Source organism: Camelus bactrianus, chromosome 1, assembly GCF_048773025.1.
Source record: "Camelus bactrianus isolate YW-2024 breed Bactrian camel chromosome 1, ASM4877302v1, whole genome shotgun sequence".
Lineage (NCBI taxonomy): Eukaryota > Metazoa > Chordata > Mammalia > Artiodactyla > Camelidae > Camelus > Camelus bactrianus.
Window position 1 is genome coordinate 75,178,322 of NC_133539.1, and position 27,334 is coordinate 75,205,655.

The 27,334-nt window shown below is 33.0% G+C and overlaps 1 protein-coding gene and 1 non-coding gene across 2 annotated transcripts in view; both read right to left on the minus strand.

The window, feature by feature from the left end:
- The window catches only part of PIK3CA (phosphatidylinositol-4,5-bisphosphate 3-kinase catalytic subunit alpha), a 79,666-nt gene that overhangs the window by 29,808 nt on the left and 22,524 nt on the right, over positions 1 to 27,334 (minus strand). Inside the window, exons 2-4 of the mRNA XM_074367541.1 lie at positions 3,215 to 3,642; positions 2,471 to 2,680; positions 847 to 1,097 (exon numbers count right to left, since the gene is read on the minus strand). Of these exons, the coding sequence (XP_074223642.1) occupies positions 847 to 1,097; positions 2,471 to 2,680; positions 3,215 to 3,566 (813 nt within the window). The 5' untranslated portion in view covers positions 3,567 to 3,642. The remainder of the gene's footprint in view (positions 1 to 846; positions 1,098 to 2,470; positions 2,681 to 3,214; positions 3,643 to 27,334) is intronic.
- On the minus strand, positions 15,818 to 15,919 carry LOC123614808 (U6 spliceosomal RNA). Its single transcript, XR_006722283.1, has one exon. It is a non-coding gene; the product is annotated as a U6 spliceosomal RNA (small nuclear RNA).

A 27,334-nucleotide genomic window follows, 5' to 3' on the forward strand; every position in this document is an offset into this window, starting at 1 on the left:
CCGCAGTTTTATCTTTAACTAGAAGGAAAAGAAAAACAGAAAAAGAAAAGAAAAAAGGAATCAAAAACAAGGATCAGAGGATACCCATTATGAAAACACTATACTTGTTAAAGGAAAAGCAACATCATGCAGAAAGCCTCTGCCATTCAATTTATTAAGTTACATTGATGTTAAATCCAAGGGTTGCTCCCCACTCATTCTTCTGTCCCAATATTTCCTGAGAAACATTTGTTTTGTTAAAAAAAAAATCCCAAACTAAAAACCACAAAGAGATGAGACTAATAAAATTATGCAATATATATATTTAAATATTACAATGCATTAGTTTGAACTTTGAAATGGTAGTTAGGATAAAGATTTTAATATAAATACTACTGTATTCATATTATAAAAACCTATTTCCTTACCCACAAGCCTCCCTAGGCTATAAGCAACCTAAAGGCCAGAACCATGTCTTGCTGGGTATTATAAATCACTATGTGGCATATGCTTGGTACAAATCCAGTCGCTTTTTATAGTTTTTTTTCAAATCAAATAATCAAATGTTTGTATCTGAATAACAATATAACTATTGTTACAACTGCAAAACATTAATCAGCTTATCCACATATGTACACTCAAGTCCCCAGATATTAATTACATAAAATCTAGAAGGATAGTGCCTGTCCTCTCAAATCCATCATCAATCTCTCAAATTAAATACAGTATAAAAATAAACTTATTAATGCTATTTACTAATATTAATTATTTAATTTTCAAAAAATATGTCCTAAAAATACAGATACCAGTTCCTAGTGTGAATGCCTTTTAAATTTAAAATTAGTATCTTTGAAACTTGCTACTCACCTTATACTGACTCAGAGGATATTTTTCTAGGAAGTATTCGTCACATCCACACACTTTTAATATATACTTGCCCTGGTATTCTAAAACACAGAGTTTTAGTTGTTCAGATGATAGCAACATACTTCGAGTTTTTTTCCTGATTGCTTCAGCAATTACTTGTTCTGGCACACAGTCGTGGTTGATTTTCAGAGTATACTTTTGTTTGTCATTATTTGGAGAAACTATGACCCAAATCACCACTATTATTTGCCCTATAATAGGAAAAAATATTAGATGCAATCACCACATATATTTCATTTTTTAAGAGATAAATTTCAAAAAAGTATGTACTACCATTACTCTAACCATAATCACAAATGACTTATAATCAAACTTAAATAAATACAGGTAAATATCAGGTAGAAAGCAAATCTTCAAATCTGACAGGGCTGCCAGACCATGCCCAAACCTCACGTTTTATGGCAAGCATGCAAAACTGTGACTAGGGTAGGTCACAAGTACCTGAGACCAAGCTAATTTCTATTCTAAACTGCATGACATACTTCATAGAATACAAGCCCTATGAAGAGGAACTCATGATGGTATCAAAGCTGCAACAGTACCTTAAGTAGAAGTTTTTGGTAACTATGAGATAGAATCATGGAGACTTAAAGAAAGATGCTGAATCAGAATGAGAAAAGATGGGGGAGGTGGGAGAAGAAGACGTATTTTCTAATTTTTTCCTTTCAAAATTAGTTAAGCAGTAAGTCAGTGGACCAAACAAAATGATAAAAATGAAAAGATAAAACTGTTAGAGTAGTTGAGGTGTTCACTGTAAAATTCTTTGAACTTTTCTATATAGTGGAAATTTTTCATAAAGGGTATTGGGGAAAAAAATGAAAAGAGCATTCCATTTAAAAAAGTATGCTAGAGTAGAAAGAAATTTTAAATGAAAAGCTTATGTTATATAAGCATTAAACACTTTGAATATGGCTGAAATAGCAATAAGATGTTTTAATTTATTCTACTGACAATATGTTTAAAAGTGTGTGAGTTAACCTATTCTATAACTTTCAATGAAAACTTTCACTTTGTTACCTTGAAAAATACAAATATTTATTTGATACAATGATATTTTCATTTCCAAAATAATATATTTATATATTCCCATGTTCACTTAATTCTAGAAATTCGTATATTAAGTGTCAAAAGTCACCTTATATATTATCACTCATCATGATCAGAGTTAATTACTGCATTTAACGTTAAGAAATTTATTTTTTCTTTGTATACAATAAGAATGTTTCCCAAAATTTTATAAAATGTTTTCTATCTATACTTGTTTTTATTTGTAAAAAGATAATCAGCTGTAATTCTGTAACAGTGAATTTCAAACTCAATGTTTTTTAGTTTTATTCTGAGATAAACAATTCACTAAGGGATCAGCAGTATATGCACACAATTCATTCAATCAATAAATATTTATTGCACACAAGTTGTGTACTTGGCACTCAACTATATCTTGTCAGTATGAGCCACTCCTTTCTTCAAGAAGCTTATCATCTGGCTGGGATAAAAAGACTATAAAAACAGACAGAAGTTTTCACTATAGTCACCAATTATGGTAGATTTACAATTTTCTTACCTTTATCCAATTTATTATATATGTGCTTTGGCAGTTCTGGTGAAGATTCTACGTTTGGAGGATAGACATACATTGCTCTACTATGAGGTGAATTAAGATCCCTAAGATCCACAGCTTCTTTACAAACATTCAGAATATTTCTTCGGAAGTCCTGTACTTCTGGATCTTTAACCATATCAAATTCACATACTGGCATGCCGATAGCAAAACCTTAAAAAAGTTGTATACAGAATATAACATTCTATTAAACACACAGTAAGACCATGTTTATTATAAATAGGGAACTTGGCAGATTTGGAAGATCACAAAAAAGAAGTTTTCCTGTGTTAATAAAGTTTTTCGTGAATACATACAGTAAGAGCTGACAAGGATTCAAATATTTTTAACATATAAAATATGATATATTTGGCAATTTGGAGCAAAGGTAGCAAATATTATCCATATCAATTATTTTTTAAAAGACTAATAAGACAAAACTGGGATATAACAAATCTAAGTCATCCCTACAAATGACACTTTCTAAAGAAAACTTGATAGAATAGTAGCAAGGTGTTAAAAATAGTTCCTCAGCCTAACAGTCAAAAAATACTTCAGATTTGTAATGATTTTTTTGAAATCTACTTAAGATTACCAAGGTAATTAACCAGTTCAGAAAAAATATTTTACTAATGAGGAAATAATTAAGTTTCATAGTTATTTGCATTTAGAATAGGATGACAATGCCATTTTGAAATTTTATCATACCAATTTCTCGATTGAGGATCTTTTCTTCACGGTTGCCTACTGGTTCAATTACTTTTAAAAAGGGTTGAAAAAGCCGAAGGTCACAAAGTCGTCTTGTTTCATCAAAAAATTCTTCCCTTTCTGCTTCTTGGGTAACACTTACAAAAATGTAAGAAGATTCATCTTGAAGAAGTTGATGGAGAGGGTATTTTCTTGCTTCTTTAAATAGTTCATGCTTTATAGTTATTAATGTAGCCTCACGGAGGCATTCTAAAGTCACTATCATTCCATTTGGTAGTAAACATTCTACTAGGATTCTTGGGGGCATCAAGTGGATGCCCCACAGTTCACCTGATGATGGTCTTGGAGGCATTGTTCTGATCCTTTACAAGTTTTACATATAAAACTACTTTAAGGAATTAGATGCGTGGCTGTCCCAAAGCAGAAATCTAAACCAAAGAAAGAAAACATGTTAAGTTTTTTTTCCCCCTTTTTAAAAAGAAAACTCTACTTTCTCATATGCATATTTTTCCCCACAGAAGTTTGTAGAGTCCGAAAATGGGTATAGGTCATTCAGTCTGACCTTGTTTGTAAATTTTAGGCTAGTGAGTATTTACAAATGAAGTGGTTCTAGCAGAAAGGGTCACTTTGGAAAATCAGCAGGAATGAATCTTTTTCTGGTTTTGTCACAATGTAAATTAGTAATTGTGGATGAGTTCTGTAACTTCACTAGACCTCTGTTTATTCATCTGTCCATCAGGTATTGAAGTTATTAACTAAGATTTCTTGGAAGACTAAAGTAAGATTAAAACAATAAAGATTTTTTTAAAAAATGAAAACATTAAAAGAGAAACATCAAAGAATACATTTATGGCTCTACAAAAGTGCAAAAATTCACTTTCTGTAATTTGAATTGATTTGGGTAAATAAGTAATCATAATTCATCTTAAATATTTTGATGTAGATTGTTGTTCCAAATTAGGCTGAAATAATTGATCCAAAGCAGAAGTTAGAAAAAGTAACTTGTGTTTAATTATATTTAATAAATTCATTCAAATAAAAACTTTTATATGAATGTATTTTTAAAGTCAGGTCTTATCAAGACAGAGCTGAAGCTATGGAAAGAGTAAGTAGTAAGATGCAAGTGAAACCAGAATTCCCATCACATACCACCTTTATCATTCTTTTCTATTTTATGGAACAACAGAATTTGACTGGAAAGGATCTTTTAGATCATGGGTCCATTGCTTTTATTTTTAAAGATGAGTAAAGAAAAGGCTAGAAAATCAAATTCTATTCCTTTTATATCCCCTACCTCTATCCTGTGGTAATCAAAAATTACATAGCTTTGCCTTTTTTTCTTTCTTAAATCAATCTTTGTAATTTTCTTTTTTGTACTGATTACTGTCTAAGTGATATCTTAGACCATTCTGTTTTAAAGTATAATTTAGGTACATATTTACTATAATATAAAGTGTCATCAATGTATTTTCCTTGAGACATGATGAATTTGCAATGATCCACTCCCTCTTTATCAAATAACTCAGTCCTATTATTTCTAACTGAAATGAACTGATCCACATATCCATTGGCTCAGTACAATGTTCCAACAATGTTAAGTACTTATAATACTTTTTAAAATATTAAGTATTTTATTATAATCTGAATATACAATATTAAGTATAATATTACAATCTGAAGCCCTCTCTTTTTAGATGTTAAAATAATCTTCAGGGTTCCTTTGGAAGACACTGTCAAAACCTGCAAAGCACAAATTTACTTCTTGCTGTTTATATTTTCTTTTATTCAGTAAGCTAAACTGTAAAGGTATAAGAAAAAATAAAGTGAGAGAGATTAAGAAAATACAAAAGAAATGAAAGTTAAGCCAGGGGAATGAATCAAAAAAGCCCAGATAACTTATTGCATTCAGTTACTCTATCAGGCGCTGTGGACAATAGCTATAAATGACACTTTGCTTATTCCCCAAAAATGTATTGGTGCTGTCCCCAGGACCATGATAGGTGGTGGGAATATGATGAGTAAGTCAGGCATGGCCCTTGCCTTCACAAGGCAAAGTCAAGACTGTGAAGGTTATCTGTATGAGAGTGTGAAGTAAAATTCATAGGTACAAAACAGAAAAAAATGCTTTCATAAAAAGTACCAGGTGCTATAAAAACACATAGTGTGGTTACCTAACTTAATGGAAGTTGGAGTGGGAAGGTTTTCCACAGGAGGTAACAAATAAACTAAATTCTTTAAGGATAAGCAGCAGTTGAGCAAACACAATGAGAAAAACGTGAGGAGCCCGATACCTCTAATCCAGAACCCTGCCCCCTCTGACTCACGTCATACTCACCAACATCTAATTCATCCACAAATTTTGTTAATTCTGTATCCTGAATATGTCTACATTCCTTCATTATCACTCTTGGTACCTTTGGTCAGGCCACTCCTATATCTTGTCTGGACTACTGCAAAGGCCTAAATGGTCTCCCTATGTCTGTATCTGCCCCCTACAACCCATCTTTTACTTTACAACCAGTGTGACTTAGAGCAACAGGACCTACTTTTGATCAGACACTTCTGCTGTACCAATTCTCAGTTGCAAACAAGTGTTTATAGTATGCTCCAGAGTTATATGAAGGAGGTGGAGCAGAAATAGCAGAAATTCCAAGCCCTCCTCCTACCTCTGGAAATACAGAAATCAATTAAAAGACAACAAGGAATATAAAATTATTTTTTAATACTTGAAAATATTTTCTTTGAATTTATAAAAGAGACATACTGAAGTTATAGGACTTTAAATATCCTATTTTAATAGTTATAAGATTTAAATTATCCTATTTCCTATACTTAAAAAGAAAATTCATTGGCCAGCAAAAAGACCAGATGAATCAACCTAAGTGTGTAATTATAGAAGTGACTTAAGCTAAGCTTTTTAAAAACTTACAAAAAATTTGAAGAATGCAAGGGAAAATGCCAAATGACTACTTTTAAATGATGATCTGCCTACGTAAAAAAGTTCAACTAAAAGCAAAACCAAACCACAAACCACACCAAAACAGCAGCTGTGTTTATAGTTTTCTTTGTTGATTTGGCACTAACAGATCTATGTTATGGAATCACGGGGGCAACTATTTTATACAATAAATAACAACCCTCAGAGTCACATATGTCTCCTAAGAACTAGCAAAAGAGAAGTCTAGTAAAACAGAAGATCACTGATGCTAATCCTTATTCTACTATAGTATATTTATGAGCAATTAACAACTATTAAATACTCAAGATGCGCCCTTCTCATTAAGGGAATAAGTGTGATCATAACTATAAAAATATTTGAAGATCCTGGAAGGCAGTCACTGGTTGACATTATGGTAGTACTACACAGAAGAGAGAGGAAGCTAACTTTCTTATTTGTCTTCTTATGCTAGGCCTCATTCTGTTCAAACCATTACCTCAGAGCTCACATGAACAGAAGTGTAGAAGAGGCAAATGGAGCTAACACTTACTGTTTAGTACGTATCACGCACCTTAGTCAAGTAATAATCATTTGGGGTAGTATTACCATTTTACATATAAGAAAACCAAAGGTCAGAGAAGTAAAGTTATTTACCACCAGTAAATGTTAGATATGGATTTTGAATTCAGGTCTAGATGCTTTTAAAGTGCACATTATAGCCATGCTACTATTTGGGCTTCAGGTATGGCGGGAATATTCACTGGTGGTGAACAAAAGAATGAGCTCTGAAGATACACTGGATTGAAATTCTGTCTGCCTCAGTTAATAGTTGTATGGTCTTGAGCAGTTTAATTCACCTTGTCAAACCTTGTATCTCCCCCAGCTGCCCTGTCCCAAATTGTTAAGTTGGGATAATGGCATATACTTCATCAGACCTGCTGTATTAGATGAAGTAATAAAAGAAAAACTTGTAAACAAAGAGACTGGCACACAGTAAGCACTCAATAAATGTTACATACTATTAACAAACCTAGTAAGTATACCCACATTATCTTTTCAAGCTATTAAGAATTATTCAGGACTGGCATTAGTTAGGGATGGGGAAAAAAGAGTTTGAGTTCTTTACAGAGGGAGGCAAGTAAGTAAGAAGCTTCATAAAGTAGTGCCAGCATCAAGTGCTGAAATGTGAAGGTAGTACTGGTACTGCAAGGCTCACAGATGAGTTTGGAATAGTATGAGTGGCTCAGATGCTGGTACTTCTAGTTTCCCAGACTCATAATATCCCTATTTAACTGGTACAGTTATCTATAGCTTGAGAGAGAGGAACCCTTAGTAACCCCCTTATTGGGAGAAATACCTGCTTTTGCCAGGTTCTAGGTTAAATAAATAGTATGATAACGATGGTAAATAGACACTTTCTCTTTGGTTGTTGAGTTTATTGGGGAAAGACAAGATGCAAGAAAAACTTTAACAATGGAAAACTGTTGTAACACAATATGAACCTTGGAAAAGTCACAGGAAATCTCCCAACTGCCTGAGGCGGCTAGGGAAGGCATGAGAGAGGTAAAGTTTAAACAGAGTATTACAGATAAGCAGGGGTTTTGCAGAGAAGGGATGGCTTGGACATGGGAGAGCTAAATGGGAGGCTGTTTTAGATTGCCACAAGATTATGTGTGCAAAGTCACAGACCATGAAAGAATGAGGCCCATTACCAACAATATAAGTTGTTTTTTATTACCTGAGTATGCAGTGCATGGCAATACGTAGGGTGTCAGAAAGGTGGGCAGACATGTTAAGGAATTCGAATTTTATGTAGTACACTCTTAAGTAAAAGGGAGTCTCTGGAGCATTTTGAACAAAAGAATGACATGACATTTTTTTCATGATTTTTAGATTCAGATTTCTTTAAAAATTTGCTTTTCAAATATAGGATATAATCAAGGAAACATTAAATCAAGGTGTAGAAACTTAATTTTCCCAAATTTGGAAAATAATCCCTAATGTTGAGAAATCAGAATACATAATATTTTAAATAAAAGGGACTTTACACTATGGAAAAAATTAGATGTTGATAAAGAAGGTAGAATTATCCAAACTTAAATGCATCTATTTACAAAGAAAAAGAACTTATTTGAAAAGCAGTAGAGGGGAATAAATCAATATAAAATTAATATTTTCAATATGAATCTATGCAATTTGGAGATGTGAAGTGACAAAAATATATTTGCTAAAAATAAAACACTTTAAGAGTCAAGGAACTACTCTATTGGGTTTTTGAGTTCATAACACAAGTACTAAATAGTCGCATAATGACAAATCATAACTATTCAGAATGCTTAGGAAATAAATTGGTTTTGCTTTCTAATCTTACCTAATTTTTAATATACCTAATAATGTTATTTCAACTGAAGCAGTCCTGTTTTCTTAAAAGAGTATATATATATATATATATATATATATATATATATATATTTCACAATGTATCCTTCTTGATAAATCGCAGCCCTCATTATAAAACCAATCACTGGTTTTGTAAAACACATTATAGCAAAGCTTTTCAGTATCACTGAGGAGTCTGAGAGTATTTTTGGCCCTAAAACCAAAGACAGTGGTTTTGGAGACAGTGCTTTTAAAAATGCTCCCCATCCCCTTGTTTTCTAGCAGTCAGTGGTCACTTATTCTCTGTGGCCAGACTGCCTGGTGAGAGTAGTCTCCTATTCTCCTGTTACTCATTTCTAGTCAGCATCAACACTTGACCATCATTTTCTAACAGTTGATAAACTAAAGGCCAACAGATCAAATGATGGTATGAGAACCTTTGCTTTATGAGGTTAGAAGCACAAAATATGAAACAGATTCTTTGCTGATCACAGATTTTTCTGTTTATTTCCTTGTTCTAGTATTAAAATTACTGTTAAAAATTTCTGTGTTTGGGTAGGAGGCACTGAAAATCTTGGTTCTCAGAAAGCCTGAACCTGCATTTATGTCTTTGTAAGGGTTGGCTCTGCATTAGTAGTCCACAAGTGGTAGACGGCATTGCTCAGGAGTAAACACCTTTAAGGACAAAATATGCAGCAGAAATGAACAGAAAATAGTCTCAGACTTGCCACTGTCACTTGACTTGTATAGAGAAAGGTTTCTTAATTCGTTGGGTAACTCATTGGGCAATTCAGTATTTTGAACATTTGATTGTGCACTCTTTCAGCCCAAGAACACCATGATATCTTGACAATTTGTTTTTTAACTCCTGCATTGCAAGCCTTTCTTCACCTATATTAGAATGATATTTCCAGATTTCATCATTTAAGGCAAGGGTTGTCAAACTGTGGCCCACAGGCCAAGTCCAGCTCACCACCTGCTTTTATAAATAAAGTTTAATGGGAACACAGCCAATAAATTGTGTTTACATATTGTCAGTGATGTTTTTACAACAGTAGAGTTGAGCAGATACTATAGAGACCATGTGGCCTGCAAAACCTAAAATATTTACTATCTGGCCTCTTACAGAAAAAGATTGCTGACCCTGAAGTTTGGCCCTAAAGGGCATAAGAATTACTTGATATAAAGTGGAGAATTTTCTAAATGCACACTGGCTAATAAGTCACCCCCAATCCTGCCTTTGCAACCACAATCCTACAATTTCAATCTAAGTCCTCTGGAAACAAAAACAGAGGCATTAATTTGAAGCCGGTGAAGTTAAAATCTTGAAATAGTAAAGTATCTCATGTAAGTCACTTAATTAGGTATTTTCAGTGTTGGGAGCTCAGTACCTGATACAGAAGTTTTTGTGAAGCACTTCTAAAGTTATCCCTAAAGGTTGCTATTCCTAACCTACTTCATTCCAACAGTTCTGCCATCTGTTTTTTTCACATATTGATAGCAATCACAATTTTCCAGAGGCCTTTTTACCCCCAATTCCTTTAACCATGATTCAGGTGAGATAGTTTATTGTCATCTTCTTTGCCATTACTGGATGTGTTCTTTTGCTAATATTCATTTCAAAATGCAGCAACCAAAATCTAGTACAATACTCTGGAGTCAATATCACCAAGGCAGAGTACAGAAAACTATTACTTCAGTGTGGATTATAAGTCTCTATAAATACAGCCTAAGACAGCAGAGACTTTTTATGACTTGCTATTTTGAAGTATACACTTGCAAATTTAGGGAATATCTATACTGAGTCCCTTGTAGCTTAATCGCTTCAAACGGCCACGATTTGCTAAAATAAGCACCTTGTATTTTCTAGATATCTATGTTCACAAATACGGAAGCTGTAATAAATGTCTGTTGAATGACCAAAGGTTTTATAAACACTTATTTTTTATTTAACTGATACATTTAATAAATATTATCTAATGATACATTTACAAATGTGTATATTTAGATATATATTGACAAGATATTTTCCACCCTTATTCTCAGACAGGTCAACAGGAAAACATTAGTTTTGTGGCTAACTCAGTTGCCAAAGTCGCATTTCAATTGTATCTATTTGCTCATTACCTAGAAAATAAGCTTTTCTGTTTTTTTTTATTACAAATTAATCTTTAGTCTGATTTAGAACATTAGAACAAAAACTTGCCTCTACACTTGCTACAGAAATAACATGATTAAAATCTCAGTTAATAATTCTATGGTCTGATTACTCTTTAATATTTATTTCCAGAGTTAATTACTCCCTTTCTTGATGTTACCCAGCCTCTTATATGTATTTCTAAAATTGTACCTTAATACACTCTTACCAAAATTATCTACATCCATGTTTGACTTCCTGCTAGGCTGTGAACTTTTCCAGGATAGGGTCTTTATTTGGGTCACTACAGTCCTAGAAGATAAATGAGTAGGTAGGAAAACTAATCTGTTGAAATTATCCCAGGGAAAATGATACAAGGGCCTAAACAAAGAGAGGTAGCAAGAGTAATAAGCAAGAAGGAGATGGATGAAGATATGCTACAAAGGAAAATCAAAAGCATTGAGACTAACTGTATTTGAGGGATAAGAAGCATAATTTCAAATGAATTTCACTGCAGTGGTTATACACGGGAAGCAAGTGTCTTTCAGTACAATTTTTCTGATCCCCAGTTAAGGCCTCTAAAATTCTCTTCCTCTAGGAGTCAATGAGCTGTTGTTGGAGTGAGTCCAAAGGGACAGCTGTAAAATACACTAGCTCTGGAAGGATGCGTGTTATTCATTTCTTTCAGAGTGCTGTCCTTCACTGACCTTTAGAAGCAAACCATCAGAAAACAGATTTAACTCACTCTTTTAGTGATTCAGACAGACCTTAACAACTTCAGGTTGGAAAATCAAGTTCTTACCACTAGGATATAGAAAATTCAAATTCCTTTAGTAGGGGATGAAATTAATTTTCACTATTAAATTCATAGTGCTATAGAAAAGGTGTTATGAAAATACATTTCAGAGACAATGCATTATTTAAGATAAAGGTTCCCTAACATGAGGTCCATAGATGGGCTTAGGAAGGGTCTCACTAACGGATTTTTAAAAACAGTGACAAACAATTATGGTCTACACCATGTAGACTTTTGATTATCAACAAATGTAAACAAGGAGTATTTAGGTGGGTTAAAAGAACCCAGTATAAGTAGCAGAATCAAATGTGGTAAGCAAACGTAAGACCAATTAATAAAGTGAAATATAGATCTCAGATTATTAAATAAATTACAAATTTAATTTCCATAGTTTATATAGATAAAGAAAACATACCAAATATAAAAATATAGTTACTAATTCCCCCAATTTGAACTTTAAAAATTCAAATTTTAGTGCATGACAGGATAAATTAAAATTTCTTAAAAATCTCAGCTTAAAAGAGGACCAAATATTAATAGGCAGAGGTGAAGATTAGAATGATAGGATTATGAGGAAAGGCAAATATAGTTCAACAATGTAGAAAATACAGTAAGAGATATTTCATAATATCACATAATTTAATAGGACAAATGATTCCATAGTTACTTCGTTTCCAGGAAGTATTTTTCTCCTCTTTGTGAGGAGTCAAAGCAGATTATCATAGCTTCACATAAAACAAGCAGCAGGCAGTCAGAAGTAAACTGTAAATCAGGTAACTCTAGAAATCCCATTTACTTTTTCAGACCAAGATGGCAGTATTTGGTAAATTATGACTTTAAAACATAGAATTAAAAGAATGGTTAATACCTCAAATAAAAATATACATTAATACTTTGCCTTGTTTTTCTAGTTGTAGAAAAGAGTAGTAAATTCTAATTCTTTGATTCCTCTTTATTAACCAGGCCACCTTGTGACTAACAGCATGCATTGGTAAGACAAGTGGACAGCATCAAGGGTGCCTCTTTTTGTCCAAAGAAAAGAGTAAAGCCAATCATTCCGTAAAGAGGATCTACCCAGTGACTTAAGCTTTAACATCTTAACACGTGCAGCAGATGAATACAAGGGACCTTAAAATGTTATAGAAACCTCCACAGTTTTTAGTTCCATACTAAATAATTCAGTATTTAGCAGCAAAGAGAACAACATATATGAAAACAGTCTTGTTCTAACGGCAGAGTACAAATGGTCTAACCAGAGTGTTTTCTTTGGTTCAGATCACTGCTCCATCATCCTCAGCTCTACTGATCCCATGGAGAATTCTGCAATTTTTAAGACTTCTTCAGGAGAGGAAATTTCAGGCAGTTCCCATATTTGCATAAGTTGAATAAAAACAGTTATTACCTCACAGTGATGTTGTAAGAATTAAATAAGATAATACATGTAAAAAAAATCCTTAGCACAGTGCTTAGAGGGTAAAAATTCAATGAAGGTTCCTTCTCTCTTACCTACTGGATCAATGCTATCTAGATTTATGTGTCCAGAAAGGGACAGAACTTTATTGTTTCGGGCCTACTGTAAGGAGATGACAGATACTTTTAAAAGATATTTTAAAAAATTATTTTAAAAAATTTTGATGCAATAAAAATATTTTTTATTGTTGTGTTTCATATCTGTACAGATGTCTGTCTTCATCTTTATATTTGTCTCTGTTATTCTTACTAAAACACAAAATTCCTAAAGGATGAGGCCTATATCTTTAATTCAGTCTGTACACTCTCAGCAGAGCATAAAATCAAATGGTCTTCTGATATATTTCAACAATGATAAAACACAATAGAAAATAATCAAATACAAGTCAACAAAACACATAAGAAAAAAGCAGATGGAAATACATACAAAAATTCCTGTTTTAGAATAATGCTATACATAATTTATAAAATCTACTTTTAAGTTTATACATGAGATTATATTGGTTTTCTTTTAAAGAAAAAGGGGGATACTGCCATGAGTAATAGCAGTAGAAACGCAAAGTCATGGTAACAAATATTTTTGGCTCTTTGGACTGAAAAAAAAAAATGACCAATGAGGAAAAGCAAGAAGTAAAGGGGAATGAAACAGACCACACTACTGATTTTCTCTTCTTGTTAAAATAAATGCCTTTTAATCATATTTGGATTGATCAGAAATAAGCAGGAGTGATCTTTCTGGGCCAAAATCCAACAGCAAAGCTCATGTCCCTCTAGTAAGATACTGTTTATTAGTTCACTGAAGCAATACTTAAAGGAAATTTGGTATAATGTAGAGGGTAATTTTTTTTTAATAAGAAAAAAGATACTCCTAGTAAAATGGTTACAAAGTAGTATCTTTTATACAAAGAGAGAAACAACCCTAAGGTATTTAAATTTGGCAGCTGCATCTACATTTAAGGGCCAAGAGTATACTTCACAACAGTGAAAACAGAAGCCTAATTATGCACCCAATTGCCTCCATGAAAATTTAACCAATATGAGATCAGTGAAGAGATCAGCCCAGCAAGGAAGCATGGCCTACTATAAGGAAATGCAAAATATGGAGGGGTTCTTGAAATGTTACTCCAATTTTCTGCTAAGCAAAAATTTTAGCTCCCACAGAATGTTATGAGAATAGGTTCCTAAAGCTTAATCTTTTGCAATAAATGAAAGTTTATAACCAAACTTATTATTAACCAAAAAACAGGGCTCACTGTCCTTTTCAATACCCCTTTACAAATGAGGCTCATGTCCCATATGTTTCAGGATGAAAATCTATTTAGTACTTGGAATTAGATGGATGATGCCAACCACACTGTTTCTTTCGTGATTGATGTGTTCACTTAACAAAGTATAAAAGGGCTCTACTTTTCAGCTTAAAGTCAGTATTAAAATTAACTCTCCCCTCTTTTTCTTTCAAAAGCCTGGGGGCTTCACAAAAAATAACTTCACTCTTTCTTATCCTACTGAAGCTAACAACTATCCTGGACTTGGCTGATCTGGAAAATAGTCATTTCCTAGTGATCTAAGGAGAAAGAAGAGACAAAAGAGTACATCATCCAGGGCCCATCTAGATAAATTCATTAAAGAATTTAAGAATATTTAGATTAAACATCTTAATTAAATCAGAAACATCTAGAAAAAGGTAACACTAGAAACGAGCCTTCTAGCTCACTCAACTTGATTCTTTTAAAGACCCGTAACAAGCTGAAGGCAAGATATTTCCGTAAGTCATTCACAAATGAGAACTTCTTTCTTTGCAGTTTATCAAATGGCTTTTCCCTCTTTCATTTTTGTTTCTTTCTGGAATATGTATAATGCCTTCATAAGCCTTTCCATAGCTTTGAATACCTCAACAGTGTTCTTTCAAGTTTTCCTGCTATTATGCAGAGGGTGGAGGAACTTTTGCTTCACACTGTTCCTCTTTTGTCTTTTCCTCTCTTTATCAAGAATGAATAGCTACCTTATTTCCTTATGCCACAGGATGAAGACATAATTTAGGGACTCCTAGGCAATTAGTATTCCTTCTGGTGGTACCCCTCTAGTGTCTGGATGTATTGAAACTTGTCTGCACCCCACTGATTAACCTTATGGTCTTTCCTGACAATGATGAAAAGATGAGTCTTGCATAACAAACCTTATGCTCCCATTATAAACAAAGTGAACCTTGGGTCAGCTACAGGTTTCTCAGTAGAATGAGTTGCTCTATCTTCCTTGCACAGAACAGGCAGTTAATATCCACAAAGAAAAAAAAAAAAACCTCAAATACCAAAATAGTAAATTTTCACTCTAATTCGGACCAATAAAGTTGGAGCTAGCAACTTTGATTGGGGGTATTAGCAGACTTGAAATATTCCCCTAACTGCATCCAGATATATTTCATAAAAAGTCTCTTTGCTTTGGAGTATTATTTTCATTTTTGACCAACTCAATATTCCAGATTTAATAGATTTGTACTATCTACCAAAGGCCAAATTGATCTGGGAGAGAGAATGAGGGGCCAATTATAAAGCTTCATTATATCTGTGGTCTCCTATACATTTCCCTATTTCCTGAGGACAAGTGTTCATAAAACTGCAACTACCATATCTGTGCCTATGATTACATACTACCATGCACAAATAATGAACAAAGCAGATATTTATATATCATTGCTGTAATTGGTTGTTGCAAGGACAATATTTTCAAAATCGAATAATAAGATCTGGACTGTGCTGCAATGATCATGGTAGTGATTTTGCCAATACTGAGAAATTAAGGAGAAAGTGCAAATGGACTTCATCAATTTGCTTTGCAGCAGGAAAACAGCCTGCTGGTAAGCGAATCAAAGAAAAATGTTAATTTAAAAATATGGAGTATGTCTTGAATGTGTGTATCAACCTTACACAGGGACCATGCTAGTCTTCTGTTGCCATTCTAATTTTAGTAGTATATTCTGTGGAAACAGGTACTATCCAATGAACTTTTACCAAAAATACTAGGAGGACGTTGCCTTTAGTTTCATTCATCCCATAAAATTAAGCATCAGTGTAATACAGTGTCATGAAAACACATTTTAGTTTTACAAAGTACTTATAAATCTGGCTGAAGATGTACTGAGTAAGTCTGGTTATCACATCAATATGTAGATCCCTGAAATTTTTGTTTATTTACTTAACCTTGCTATTATCCTTTTGCCCCAATACCACAATCTCAGACTTTGTCCTTGAACTGATTTCCTTTCTTAGAAGCCATTATTGTAATCTCTTCAAGAAATTCTTTCTCTTATATTGTATCTTTTGATATATTACTGACATTTTTACAACAGATACAAAGCATAGCATACATAGGGCATTGAAATTTTATTTCACTACATTTCACTTAAGATGATCACATAATGTCTATTCTTAATCTGCTCATTTCACATGCCAAATTTATTGGCCAAAACAAGTAGTCCCAAGTTTTACTGAACTTAAATAAACCTATAAAGAGCTACTTGCAAATATGTTCCATTTTCTTCAAACTATACTCTAATGAATTTAAGATACTATGTTATTTGTTCAGTGAATACCACCCAACTCTATCTACAGGTAACACTACACTTCAAGAGGGATGCAACGACACTAGATGAAAGATGTGAAATATAGTAGAAACTTGATTTTTAAAATTTGCTTTTTCAATGATAAAGACCAAACAATAACATTATATTCTGATATCTGCTCCATTTTCTGGCAATAACAGAATGCTTTAGTATTACACAAATAATGGTGAAAAATTCCATTGCAAGCAATTATTGATCAACTTTAATAGTGATTTATCACACTTCAGTATTTGCTCTCTGGTAAAAGCAGTACTACTTCAATAAAGAAGCAAAATTTGGAGTAATGCAGGATAGCTGCCTGGCAAGCAAAGGAATACAAATCTCCCAGAAGTGGAATCAGAGAGATGGTAGCTTAATTTCAGCAAAAGCATCGCCTAGCCCAGCTGTGAAAGCAGCAGTCCTACAAATGACAGCAACAATGCAGTCATGTAAGCACAGGTACTTTTTAAAAAAACTCAGTGTTTTTAGCCAACACAATATGGATAAGATACTTCAGAATCCATTTAATGATGGAAGAGAAATATTAGTAGATGCGTTTCACTTTGTCCTTTCAAATATTTACTATTCACTTAGACTTGATACAGCACAATGTACCAAGTATGTGGGAAATGACAGTTACCATACCTTAAAAATTAGAGCAATGAGAATGACAAACTGAAACCAGTGTAGCTGTATAAACATCAACATAAGTGATCAGTCTGTAGAATATTTTCATTTTTATTCATTGGTGCAAATATATCATCAGTTGGCCATCGAAGGCAATCAGTTAAACAATAAATTACATTATAATAATTCAGTAAGTTAAGTGCTTCCTTAATATGTAATGACTGACAAAAACTTTTAAACTGGTTATTTAACATAAGTCATTAAATTATTATCCCCCAAACTGCTTCACCCATAATGATTCATTAGTTAATTTTGCTGAAATTAAAATAAATGCACAGAGGGAAATAGAAAAGAAGGTTTGAAAAAGCAACCTTAAAGAGCTAAAATTCTAAACCTTCACTAGGAAGCAGTACCTCAAGAAAGGGAATGATTGCAAAGATTAAAGCGAAGAGATAAGAGAAATTTCTAGGTTGAAGAGACATTGTGGGGGACATTAACACATACTTTTGTGTGTTTTGTGTCCAATAATGGTTATTATAGGAATGGATACACTGATGGACAATCTTGATGCGATGAAAATTCAGCATGAGAGCATCTATTAGATAAGGAGTACATTTAAATCTCTATTTCTTAAATTGCAAGATTAAGGTTAAACTAAAACTGGAACACAGACGTTTAACTTCATGTAGTCAATACTAATAATCTCTGTTATTTAATAGTTGCTTTATGGCCTATGCAATTATAATTTGGTAGTCTCAACCAATTTTGAATGGTATAAGAAAAAAATAGGCAGAAAAAAATTATTTAAAGTATCTCTACTGTCTCTTTTGGAAGTCAGAAATTCATCTTCTGTCACAAAGTCCTCAAAACAATGAAATATCTTTTTCTAAAAAGATTAAAAGTATGGGCTCTATTTTTATAGCATAATAAACAAAATCACAACAATTAGCTTATTCTTTTTTTTTTTTTAAATCTACTTTTGAAGGGAGGATATAGCTCAGTGGTAAAGCGCATGCTTAGCATGCACAAGGTCCTGGGTTCAATCCCTAGTACCTCCATTTAAAAAAGAAGCAAAAGGAAGGAAAAGAAAATAAACAAACAAACAAATCTACTTTTATATCTCCAGGAATCAACTAATTAAAACCTGTGCTTGGTTCCTTTGTTAAACTGGCCTTAAAATACTAGTGTTCTTACCCATCACTAGTCTACTTATAATAGTATCATTAACACTAAGATCCAAATAACAGTGCCATATATATGACTGCACTTTAGTTTCCACAAAAGCAAAATTCTGAAAAGAGCATGAGTCATTATCCCTAGGGTAAAAAAATTATGTTTCTTTGGTCAGAATAGGAAATTTATTACTGAAACCAGTAATTTAGCCTAGAAATTCATTTTCTGAGTAAAAGGAACAGAATGTTTCTTTTCTCTATTAGAACAGTCCAAAACTGGCAGAACTGTCCATCTGTCTGCTTTCACTACTCTCCATATCTGCTTTGTGGTGACAGAAAAACAACCTTTACTTTAGCTATTTTCAGAACTGTTCTTTTGTTAGGATGTCATTTTCCCAGGACAAAATACGGACACATATACACATGTGCTCACTCACACATCCTCTCTCTCTCTCTTACTATTTGCGCATGTATTACAAAGTCACTATAATATATATGAGACCATTCTAAAAGTGGACATTTCTACAAGGTTAAACGTCAAGAGGTTCTCAGGTTCATATGCTATATCTCATCGTAAAATACATTCAAAATTAAAGGGTTAAAATTACCAGGGTAAGGGACTATTGATTTTATAAATGATTTAAAGCTCCCCCCAAATTATCCTAATAAAAAGTCAAAATAATCTTTCTGTGATATTTTCCTAGCCTCCTTAAATTGCTTCTTTTGTTGGTCGCTCTTACTCTGCTCATTAGTCAAATGTGGGCATTTTTCACGACATCACCACTCTCAATCTGCAAGGTTAGAACCTCTGGAGTTCTCAACTCCTCTTACATGATGTCACTTCCAGCCACTAAACCTGCCCTCAAATTCATCCTTTTTTTTTTTTTCTTTGCCATCTTCTGTATCACTATTAGACCCTAAAAAGTTCTCACATGGAACACTGATCTGTTTCTAGCTCAACAAGCATTCATTAAGCAATTGCTTTCTACAAGATGCTGGAAATTAACATGAAGCGATAACTGATGAAAAAGAGAGGAAAAACAATCATTCATATATGTTTATAAATGAAGGTCAGAAGGACAGAATGCTCACCTTTGTTATCTTTCTTTTTTGAGGAGAAGCAATTAGGTTGATTTATTTATTAAAAAAATTTTTTTACTACTTTTTAAATGGAGGTACTGGGAATTGAACCCAGGACCTCGTGCATGCTAAGCATGCACTCTACCACTGAGCTATACCTGCCCCTCCGCCCATTACCTTTTAATCTACAGGTAGAATGTAATAATTACAGGAGAAAGTGTGTGTGTGTATATGTGTCCTATTAAGGGAGACAGTGAACGAAAAGGATTTCTCATAGGTACAGAGGGCACAGCCAGTTAAGTGGGCAATATGAACTAAGGCAAAAGCCCTGAAAGCATACACAATATAATTTCTCCTCTCCCCAATTGATTATCCACAGTATCACTAGAACTGACTACCTAAAACACACATCTAATCATATCACTACTCAATTAAAATAATATGATGAATCTCTAGAATCTATAGAATATAGCTCAAACTCAAAGCCTCATGAACCATTACAACAATGCTCTCTGCCTTTACTCTCTTTTCCCTCACACTCTAAGCTCTAATCCTATTGGATCAATCTTTTCTCTTCAGTTTTCTTTGCATTTGTAAATAACGTTCATGATCTTTCTTCTATCTCCATCCCCTATTGCCATTTCAATCAAACTGATTCTTTAAATTCAACCCAAATATCTTCCCTATAGTTCCTCACAGTCTCATTAAACTTGGCTTTCAATGCCAGATGAACTTTAGAATCACCTTGTTAGGTTCAAATACAATGCTCCAAGTAATACTTGGTCATATTTTAATTAAGAACACTTTGATTTATACTAAGACAGAATTAACATTTTTACAAGATAATCTTCTTATTCTAGTATGTATTTTCACTTTTCTAAGTATTGTTCAATGTTCATCAGTAGTTACTTAATTGAACTATAATTAACATACAATAAACTGCACACATCTTAAGTATTAAGCTGGATGATTTTTAACTTTTTACATCTGTGTAACCATCACACAAAACAAGATACAGATGACTCCAAAATGTTTCCTCATGCTCTTTTCCAATTAACTTCTCTCTCTGCCCCCAATCATATTTTGATTTCTGTAATTACAGAGTAGTTTTACTGGTTCTTGACTTCATATAAATTGAATCACACAGTGTATATACTCTTTTGTGTTTGGCTTCTTTCAGTTAACACACTGTTTTGGAGATTTATCCATGTTGTTAATATATTACTAATTAGTTCTTTTAAATCACCAAGGAATATTCCAAAATTTATTACAATTTGTTTATCCATTCTCCAGTTGTCGAAGATATAAGCTTTTTAGAGTTTTGACTATAAACATTCTTACATCAGTTTTTACTGTTTTTGTTTTAGTGGACATATACCATTATTTCTCTTGGTAAATACTTAAAGAGTGAAATGCTGGGTTGTATGGTGTATAGACTGACTGCTTATCCTTAAAAAGGCCTGCTTGCAAAGCCGGCCCTTAGTGTCTGAGAACTTGGATCTCGGATACTGAGGGGATTTCTATCTCCTAACTGATAAGAGTGGTTCAGTGTACCTAAACTGTTCATGAAAAAAATACGGTTTATGTTTAAGACCTGCTTTCCTTCTGGAACATGGGTATGTGCTAGGCAGAGGGAGCAGCCTCTAAAGCAAGACTTGTGCACTGAATCTCTAACAAGCTTTTCTATTGGCTACATTTCACACATTCCTCCTTGCTGGGGGAATTCAGTGTTATCTTGTATGACTCCACTGGGAGAAAACCCTTGGAAGCTTGCACCTTGTCTGCCTTGGATTTCTCCCCATGTACCTTTTCCCTGTGCCGACTGAGCTTTGTATCTTTTGCTGTAATAAATCATAGCCATGAGTATGACGACATGCTGAGTCCTCCTAGCAAACCATCATACCTGGTCTTGGTCAACTCCGGACACACAATGTAAATGTTATGTTTATAAGAAACTGTCTTCCAGTTTTCCAAAGTGGCTGACCATTTTGTACTCCCACCAGAAATAAATGAGAGTTCTAGTTGCTCTACACACTCATAACTATTTAGTGGTATCAGTTTTTAATTTTAGCTATTCTAGTGGGAATGTAGTAGTATCTCTACAAACTAAAACACTCTGGTTTTAATTTGCATTTACTAATGACTCATGATGTCGAGAATCTTTTTATGTGTTATTGGCCATTTGTATATCTTCTGTGAAATGTCTATGTCTTTAACCCATTTTTATATTAGGTAGTTGATTTTTTTTAAATGTTCATTTCAGGTTCTTATATATTCTGGATATAAGGTTTTTGTCACCTGTAAGTACTGAGAATAATTTTTTTTCTATTTTGTGGTATGCCTATTCATCTTCCTGTTGTCTTTGTTTTAGAAAGGAGGAAATAATTAGGTTTACTTATTTATTTCTAGAGGAGGTAGTGGGGGTTGAACCCAGGACCTCGTGCGTGCTAAGCGTGTGCTCTTGAGTATAGCACTTGAGCTATACTCTTTCCTCCCACTCAATGTCTTTTGATAAGCAAAAAATGTTAATTTTGATAAAGTCCTATTTAATTTTCTTTCATGATTAGTACTATCTATACCTTGTCCTAGAAATTTTTGCCTTCTCAGTAGAGTTTTAAAAGATCTCTTTATGTAAGTTCTGTTACGGTTTATTAAGCTTATTTCTAGATAAGTGATCTTTTTGTTAATTTTTTGAATGGGTTCTTCTCTTCCATTATATAACTGGTTATCGTTCCTATAAAGGAAAACTATGGTTTATTTATATATTAATGTTACAATACCAAGAAGTCATACAGAAAAATATGGACAAAGATGACTAAAAAGTCAAAGACTTTTTGGGCAAGTAACATAAATCAAATTGTAAGACCACTGGTAAACTGGAAAAATGTATTTGCCACATATATGACAAAGGGCTAATTTTTTTTTTTTTTGTAATTTACAAATAGCTCAGACAAGTCAATAAGAAAAAGATGAATAAGATAACATTACAAATACATATTCTGCAGAAAAGGAAATTTAAATGAATAAGCTTAAAAAATAATTAAAATGCAAATAAAAACAAGGATATATTTCCATTTTTTACTTATCAGATTGAAAAAAATTTAAGTTTGATGAAGCCCACTACTGCAAAAATAGCACTCACAGATTGTTAGCAGGAATGCAAACTTTCTAAAAGACAAACTGACAATATGATTCAAAATTTTAGACACACAGTCTTAGACTAGGCAATGCCGCTACTAGGAATATGGATACATCTGTAAAAATTCACCAAAAATTAGGTTAAAGTATATTCATTGCAGCATTATTTATGAAAGCAAAAACTAGAAACAACCAAAATATTCATTAAGGGGAATGATTACATAAGTTATAGTAAAGCATTTTATGAAATATCATACAGCTATTAAAATGAATGATGTAGATCTGTATGTGCTGATATGGAAAGATCACCAAGACATAGTAAGGAGGTGGGAGAAGAGCTGCAAAACAGTGTGTTTATAAAAAAGAAAGGGGGATAGATTTCAGATTTCAAAATAGAGTAAAGACCTTTGTACCCTCAATCATTCCTAAGAATAAAAAAAAAACACCTTCTTTGATGAAGCTAGAAAATTATAATCCTAAACTATAATTTATAAAGATAGGGAAGAAAAGAATGATAAGTGAGATAAGAAATATTAAATTTAAGTGCCTACAGACAGGAAGCAAGCCAATTCTTAAAGAACCTCAGAACAGTTCAGGAGCAGGAAATACCTGAAACTACTAGAATTCCAACACTTAGCATAGTCAAAGACTTTCCAATCCTTCGGAAATCAGAAGGCATACTTTCTGGAAAAACTAAATCCAAGAAACTTTGGACTTAAATAGACACAGAAATAGATAAGTGTAAAATTATTACTAAAAATCAGGATTATGTAAGATCCCAAGCCCCTTTCTTCAGTAAAGCTCTACAACATAAGCAGTCCTACACAAGAGAAGGTAGACTTTCTCCAGAAGATCCAAAACTGACTTACCTAGAGAAGATCATGACATTTAGGGATTTCCTATAGCACAGTCCACCAACAGACAAGAGTTCTGCCCTCAAACTCAGAGCTTTTAATCAGCTTTTAATGCCTTTTAAATATGAATGACAGCCAAGGATCTTCACACATTTGAGGAAGTCTCCAATATTAAAGACAGAAACCAAAACAAGAGTGCTGAGAAACAGAGAGAATGACGGGACAGAAGAAAAATGTCAAAGAAATTAATTAAAATATTCTCAGATAAGAGAAAATTTGCATCATTGATCAGAAGAGGAACCAATAAGAAAACAATCAGAGAATAAGTGCTGAAAAAAAAACTCAGTAAAAGTTTAAAGTCAAGGCAATTTTCTAGAAGGCAAATTAAAAAGAATGAGATGAGTAATAGGGAAGAAAGGTTAAAAAATTAGAAAAAGCAATCCAAGAAGTCTAATATCTGACTTGTATGAATTCCAGAAAGAACAATGAAAACAGAGGAGAGAAAATATCAAAAAAAGTAAACCGAGAAAACTTCCAAGAACTGAACTAATACGAAGACCCACACCAAGGTACAGCGCTATAAATTTCAGAAGACTAGGCACGAAGAGAAGATAATAGTAACTTCTAAAGAGAAAAACAACACCCCTCCCACCAAAAAGGCGAAATAAAAGATCACGAACCAGAATGTCACTGGACCACTCAACAGCAAAACTGGAGGCCAGATGATAATTAAAGCAGCAATACTTAAAAATTTTTTGAGTAAAAATGATTTTCAATCTAGAATTCTATGCTGGGCATTGGTGGTTCAATGGTAGAATTGTCACCTGCCAATCTAGAATTCTACACTCACCTAAAATATCACATAACTGCAGAAGTAGACTATGACATATTCAGAAATGCAAAAATCTCAAGAAATCCACCCTTCAGTTATCCCTTTACAGGAAGCCACAAGAGGGAGTATACCATGAAGGTATGGGGAACGGGAAAGCAAGGCTCCAACACAGGAAGCAGGTGTAGGTAATTTCCAGGATGAAAGAAAAGAGAAGCCTCATGACAAGAGCTGTGAAACAGACCTAGGGAGTAGTCAAGATTAAATTAGAAAAACTGAAGGTTCTAGGAAGGTGTCTTAGGAAAATAACCAAGCTAATTATCTTAGAGGTGAAAATTATTACAAAGATGGATTGAAGCCTCTGAGAAGACAAACTGAAATGCAACTATAACTAAGTAAATTTTTTAAATGAGGCAATTACTTAATTAAAGTAACAACAATAAAAGTTGTACTAGAAAAGACATAATCACATGCACTTTTTGCTTCATTGTTGAACAACATTTATATGACCATAATGAAAATTACTATTTAACCAGTAATAATTAAATATCTGGATGGCAAGATAAGGAGAAGGAAGATGTCAAGAAAGTTAAAATTATACTTTATAAGAGGAAATCAATGGATGTTGAATATTGGTGGACCAAGAGATAGCAGTATACCCCATTATTATAAGGTGGTAAACAGAAGTAGTGAAAATAGTTGACAATTTTTTTTTTTGAAGAATGACATAGGACAAGTTAGGGAAAGAGGTTAGGGAAAGAGGATAAGAGAAAAGAGGGATAATACACTATTTCTATTAACCTTTCAGTAGTAATTTAAATCTATATTTTATTATTTTTTATTTCAGCTTTGAGGTATAACTTAAAATTCAGTTCAATGAATCTAGGTAAACATATACAGTTGTGAAAAATACTACTATAGTCAAGTTTAAAATACTTTAATTACTCATCCCTAAAAGTTTTCTCACTTCACAGTCAATTCCCACTCCTACCCCAGGTCCTAGGTAACTACTAACCTAGTTTTTGTCTCTTTAGCTCAGCTTACTCTATAGAGATTTATATAAATGGAATCAAACAGTATGTAATCTTTTGTGTCGGGCTTCTTTCACTTTGCATGTTGTTTTTAGCATTTATGTTTAGGTCTAGGATCCACTTTGAATGAAATTTGGAGTTTAGTGTAAAGACAGTGTTAAGAATCTTTTCAATCCCTCCATATACATATCCAGTTATTCCAGCACCATTTTTTGAAAAGATTATTCTTTTCCCCTTGAATTACCTTGGTGTCTTTGAAAAAAATCAATTATATTAAGCATGGTTCTATTTCTAGACTCTCAAATTTCTTCCACCCATCTGTATGTTTATCCTTACTCTCATACTGTACTATTTTGACTACTGTAGTTTTACAGGAAGTCTAAAGAGTCAGGTTCTATAAGGCCTCAGATTTTGTACTTAAAAAATTTGGGGGGGAGCTACTTTATGTTTTTGTACTTCCATATAAATTGTAGAACCAGGGTTTCAATTTCTATGAAAAAGACTAACAAGGTTTTGGTACTGCAGTGACTCTACAGATCAATTACATGAGAATTGCCATCCTAACAATATTCAGTATTCCAATTCAAGAACATGGTATGACTCAATTAGGGTCTTTAATTTATGTCAGCAAAAATTTATAGTTTTCAGTGCACAGATTTTGCATATCTTTTGTTAAATTTATTTCTAAGTAATTATAAATTTACTTCTAAATAATTATATAATGCTAACATGGTTTGTTTTTTAATTTCACTTGTGGATTGTTCACTGTCAGTATACAGAAATACAATTAGTTCTTGTTTACTACCTTGTAAACTATACGTTTGCTAAATTCATCTATTCTACAGTTTTAAAAATGCAGATTCCTTAGAACTTTCTACATACATATCATCTATGAATAAAAGTTTTACTTTTTTCTTTCTATTCTGTATGTCCTTTCATTTTTTTCCCCTTATCTTACTGCATCAGTTAGGACCTTCAGTTTAATGTTGAGTAAAAGTGGAGTTTAAGTTGAGCAAACATCCTTGCCTTGTTCTTGATCTTAACTGGAAAAGCATACAGTCATTCACCATGAAGTATGATTTTATTCTTGTTTTCATAGATATTCTTTACCAACCTGAGAAAGTTGCCTTCAATTCCTAGTTTGTTAGGAGTTACTATGTGTTTGTGTTGAATTTTATAAAATACCTTTTCTGCATCCATTGAGATGATCATACAGTTTTCTGACTTTGTCTTATTAGCATTGTGTATTACACTGAATTGATTTTTGGAAGTTAAACCAGTCTTCAATTTTGGGGACAAATCCCACGTGGCCATAATGTATTATCCTTTTCATACATTGCTAAATTTAATATGCTATTATTTTGTTAAGGATTTCTGTGTCTATGTTCATGAGGAATATTGGCTACTAGCTTTCTTTTCTTGTAATGTCTTTGGCTTTGGTATCTGGGTAATACTGGCCCCTTAAAATGAGTTGTAATGTTATCCTTACACATATACTTTCTGAAAATTTGGGTAGGACTTGTATTTTTTCTTTATTCAGTGTTTGACAGAATTACCAGCTATGCCATTAGGGCCTGAATTTTTTTGTTGGTGGTGGAAGGTTTTTAATTACTAACTGAATTTCCTTGTTCTACATAGCTCTACTTAGATTTTCTATTTCTTCTTGAGTCAATTTTGGTCATTTGTCTTTTTCAGAGAATCTGTCTATTTTATCTATGTGGTCAAACTGATAAGTGTAAAGTTGTTCATAATATTTTTATTAACTTTTTAAGAATGTATAGTATCTGTAATAGTATCTATTCTTTCTAACATTGTTAATTTACGTCTCTCCTTTTTTCTTGTTAAAAGTTGATCAACCGTTTACTGAACTTTTTAAAGAATGAACTTTTCATTTAATTGATTTCTTTATTTTCTATTTACTTGAGTCCTGCTCTGACCTTTATTATGTCTTTTCTTCTATTTACGTTGGGTTTAATTTACTCTTTCTTTTCTAGCTTCTTAAGGCAGGAGCTTAGATAACTGATTGTAGAGACCTTTCTTTTCTAGTATAAGCATTTAGAACTCTAAATTA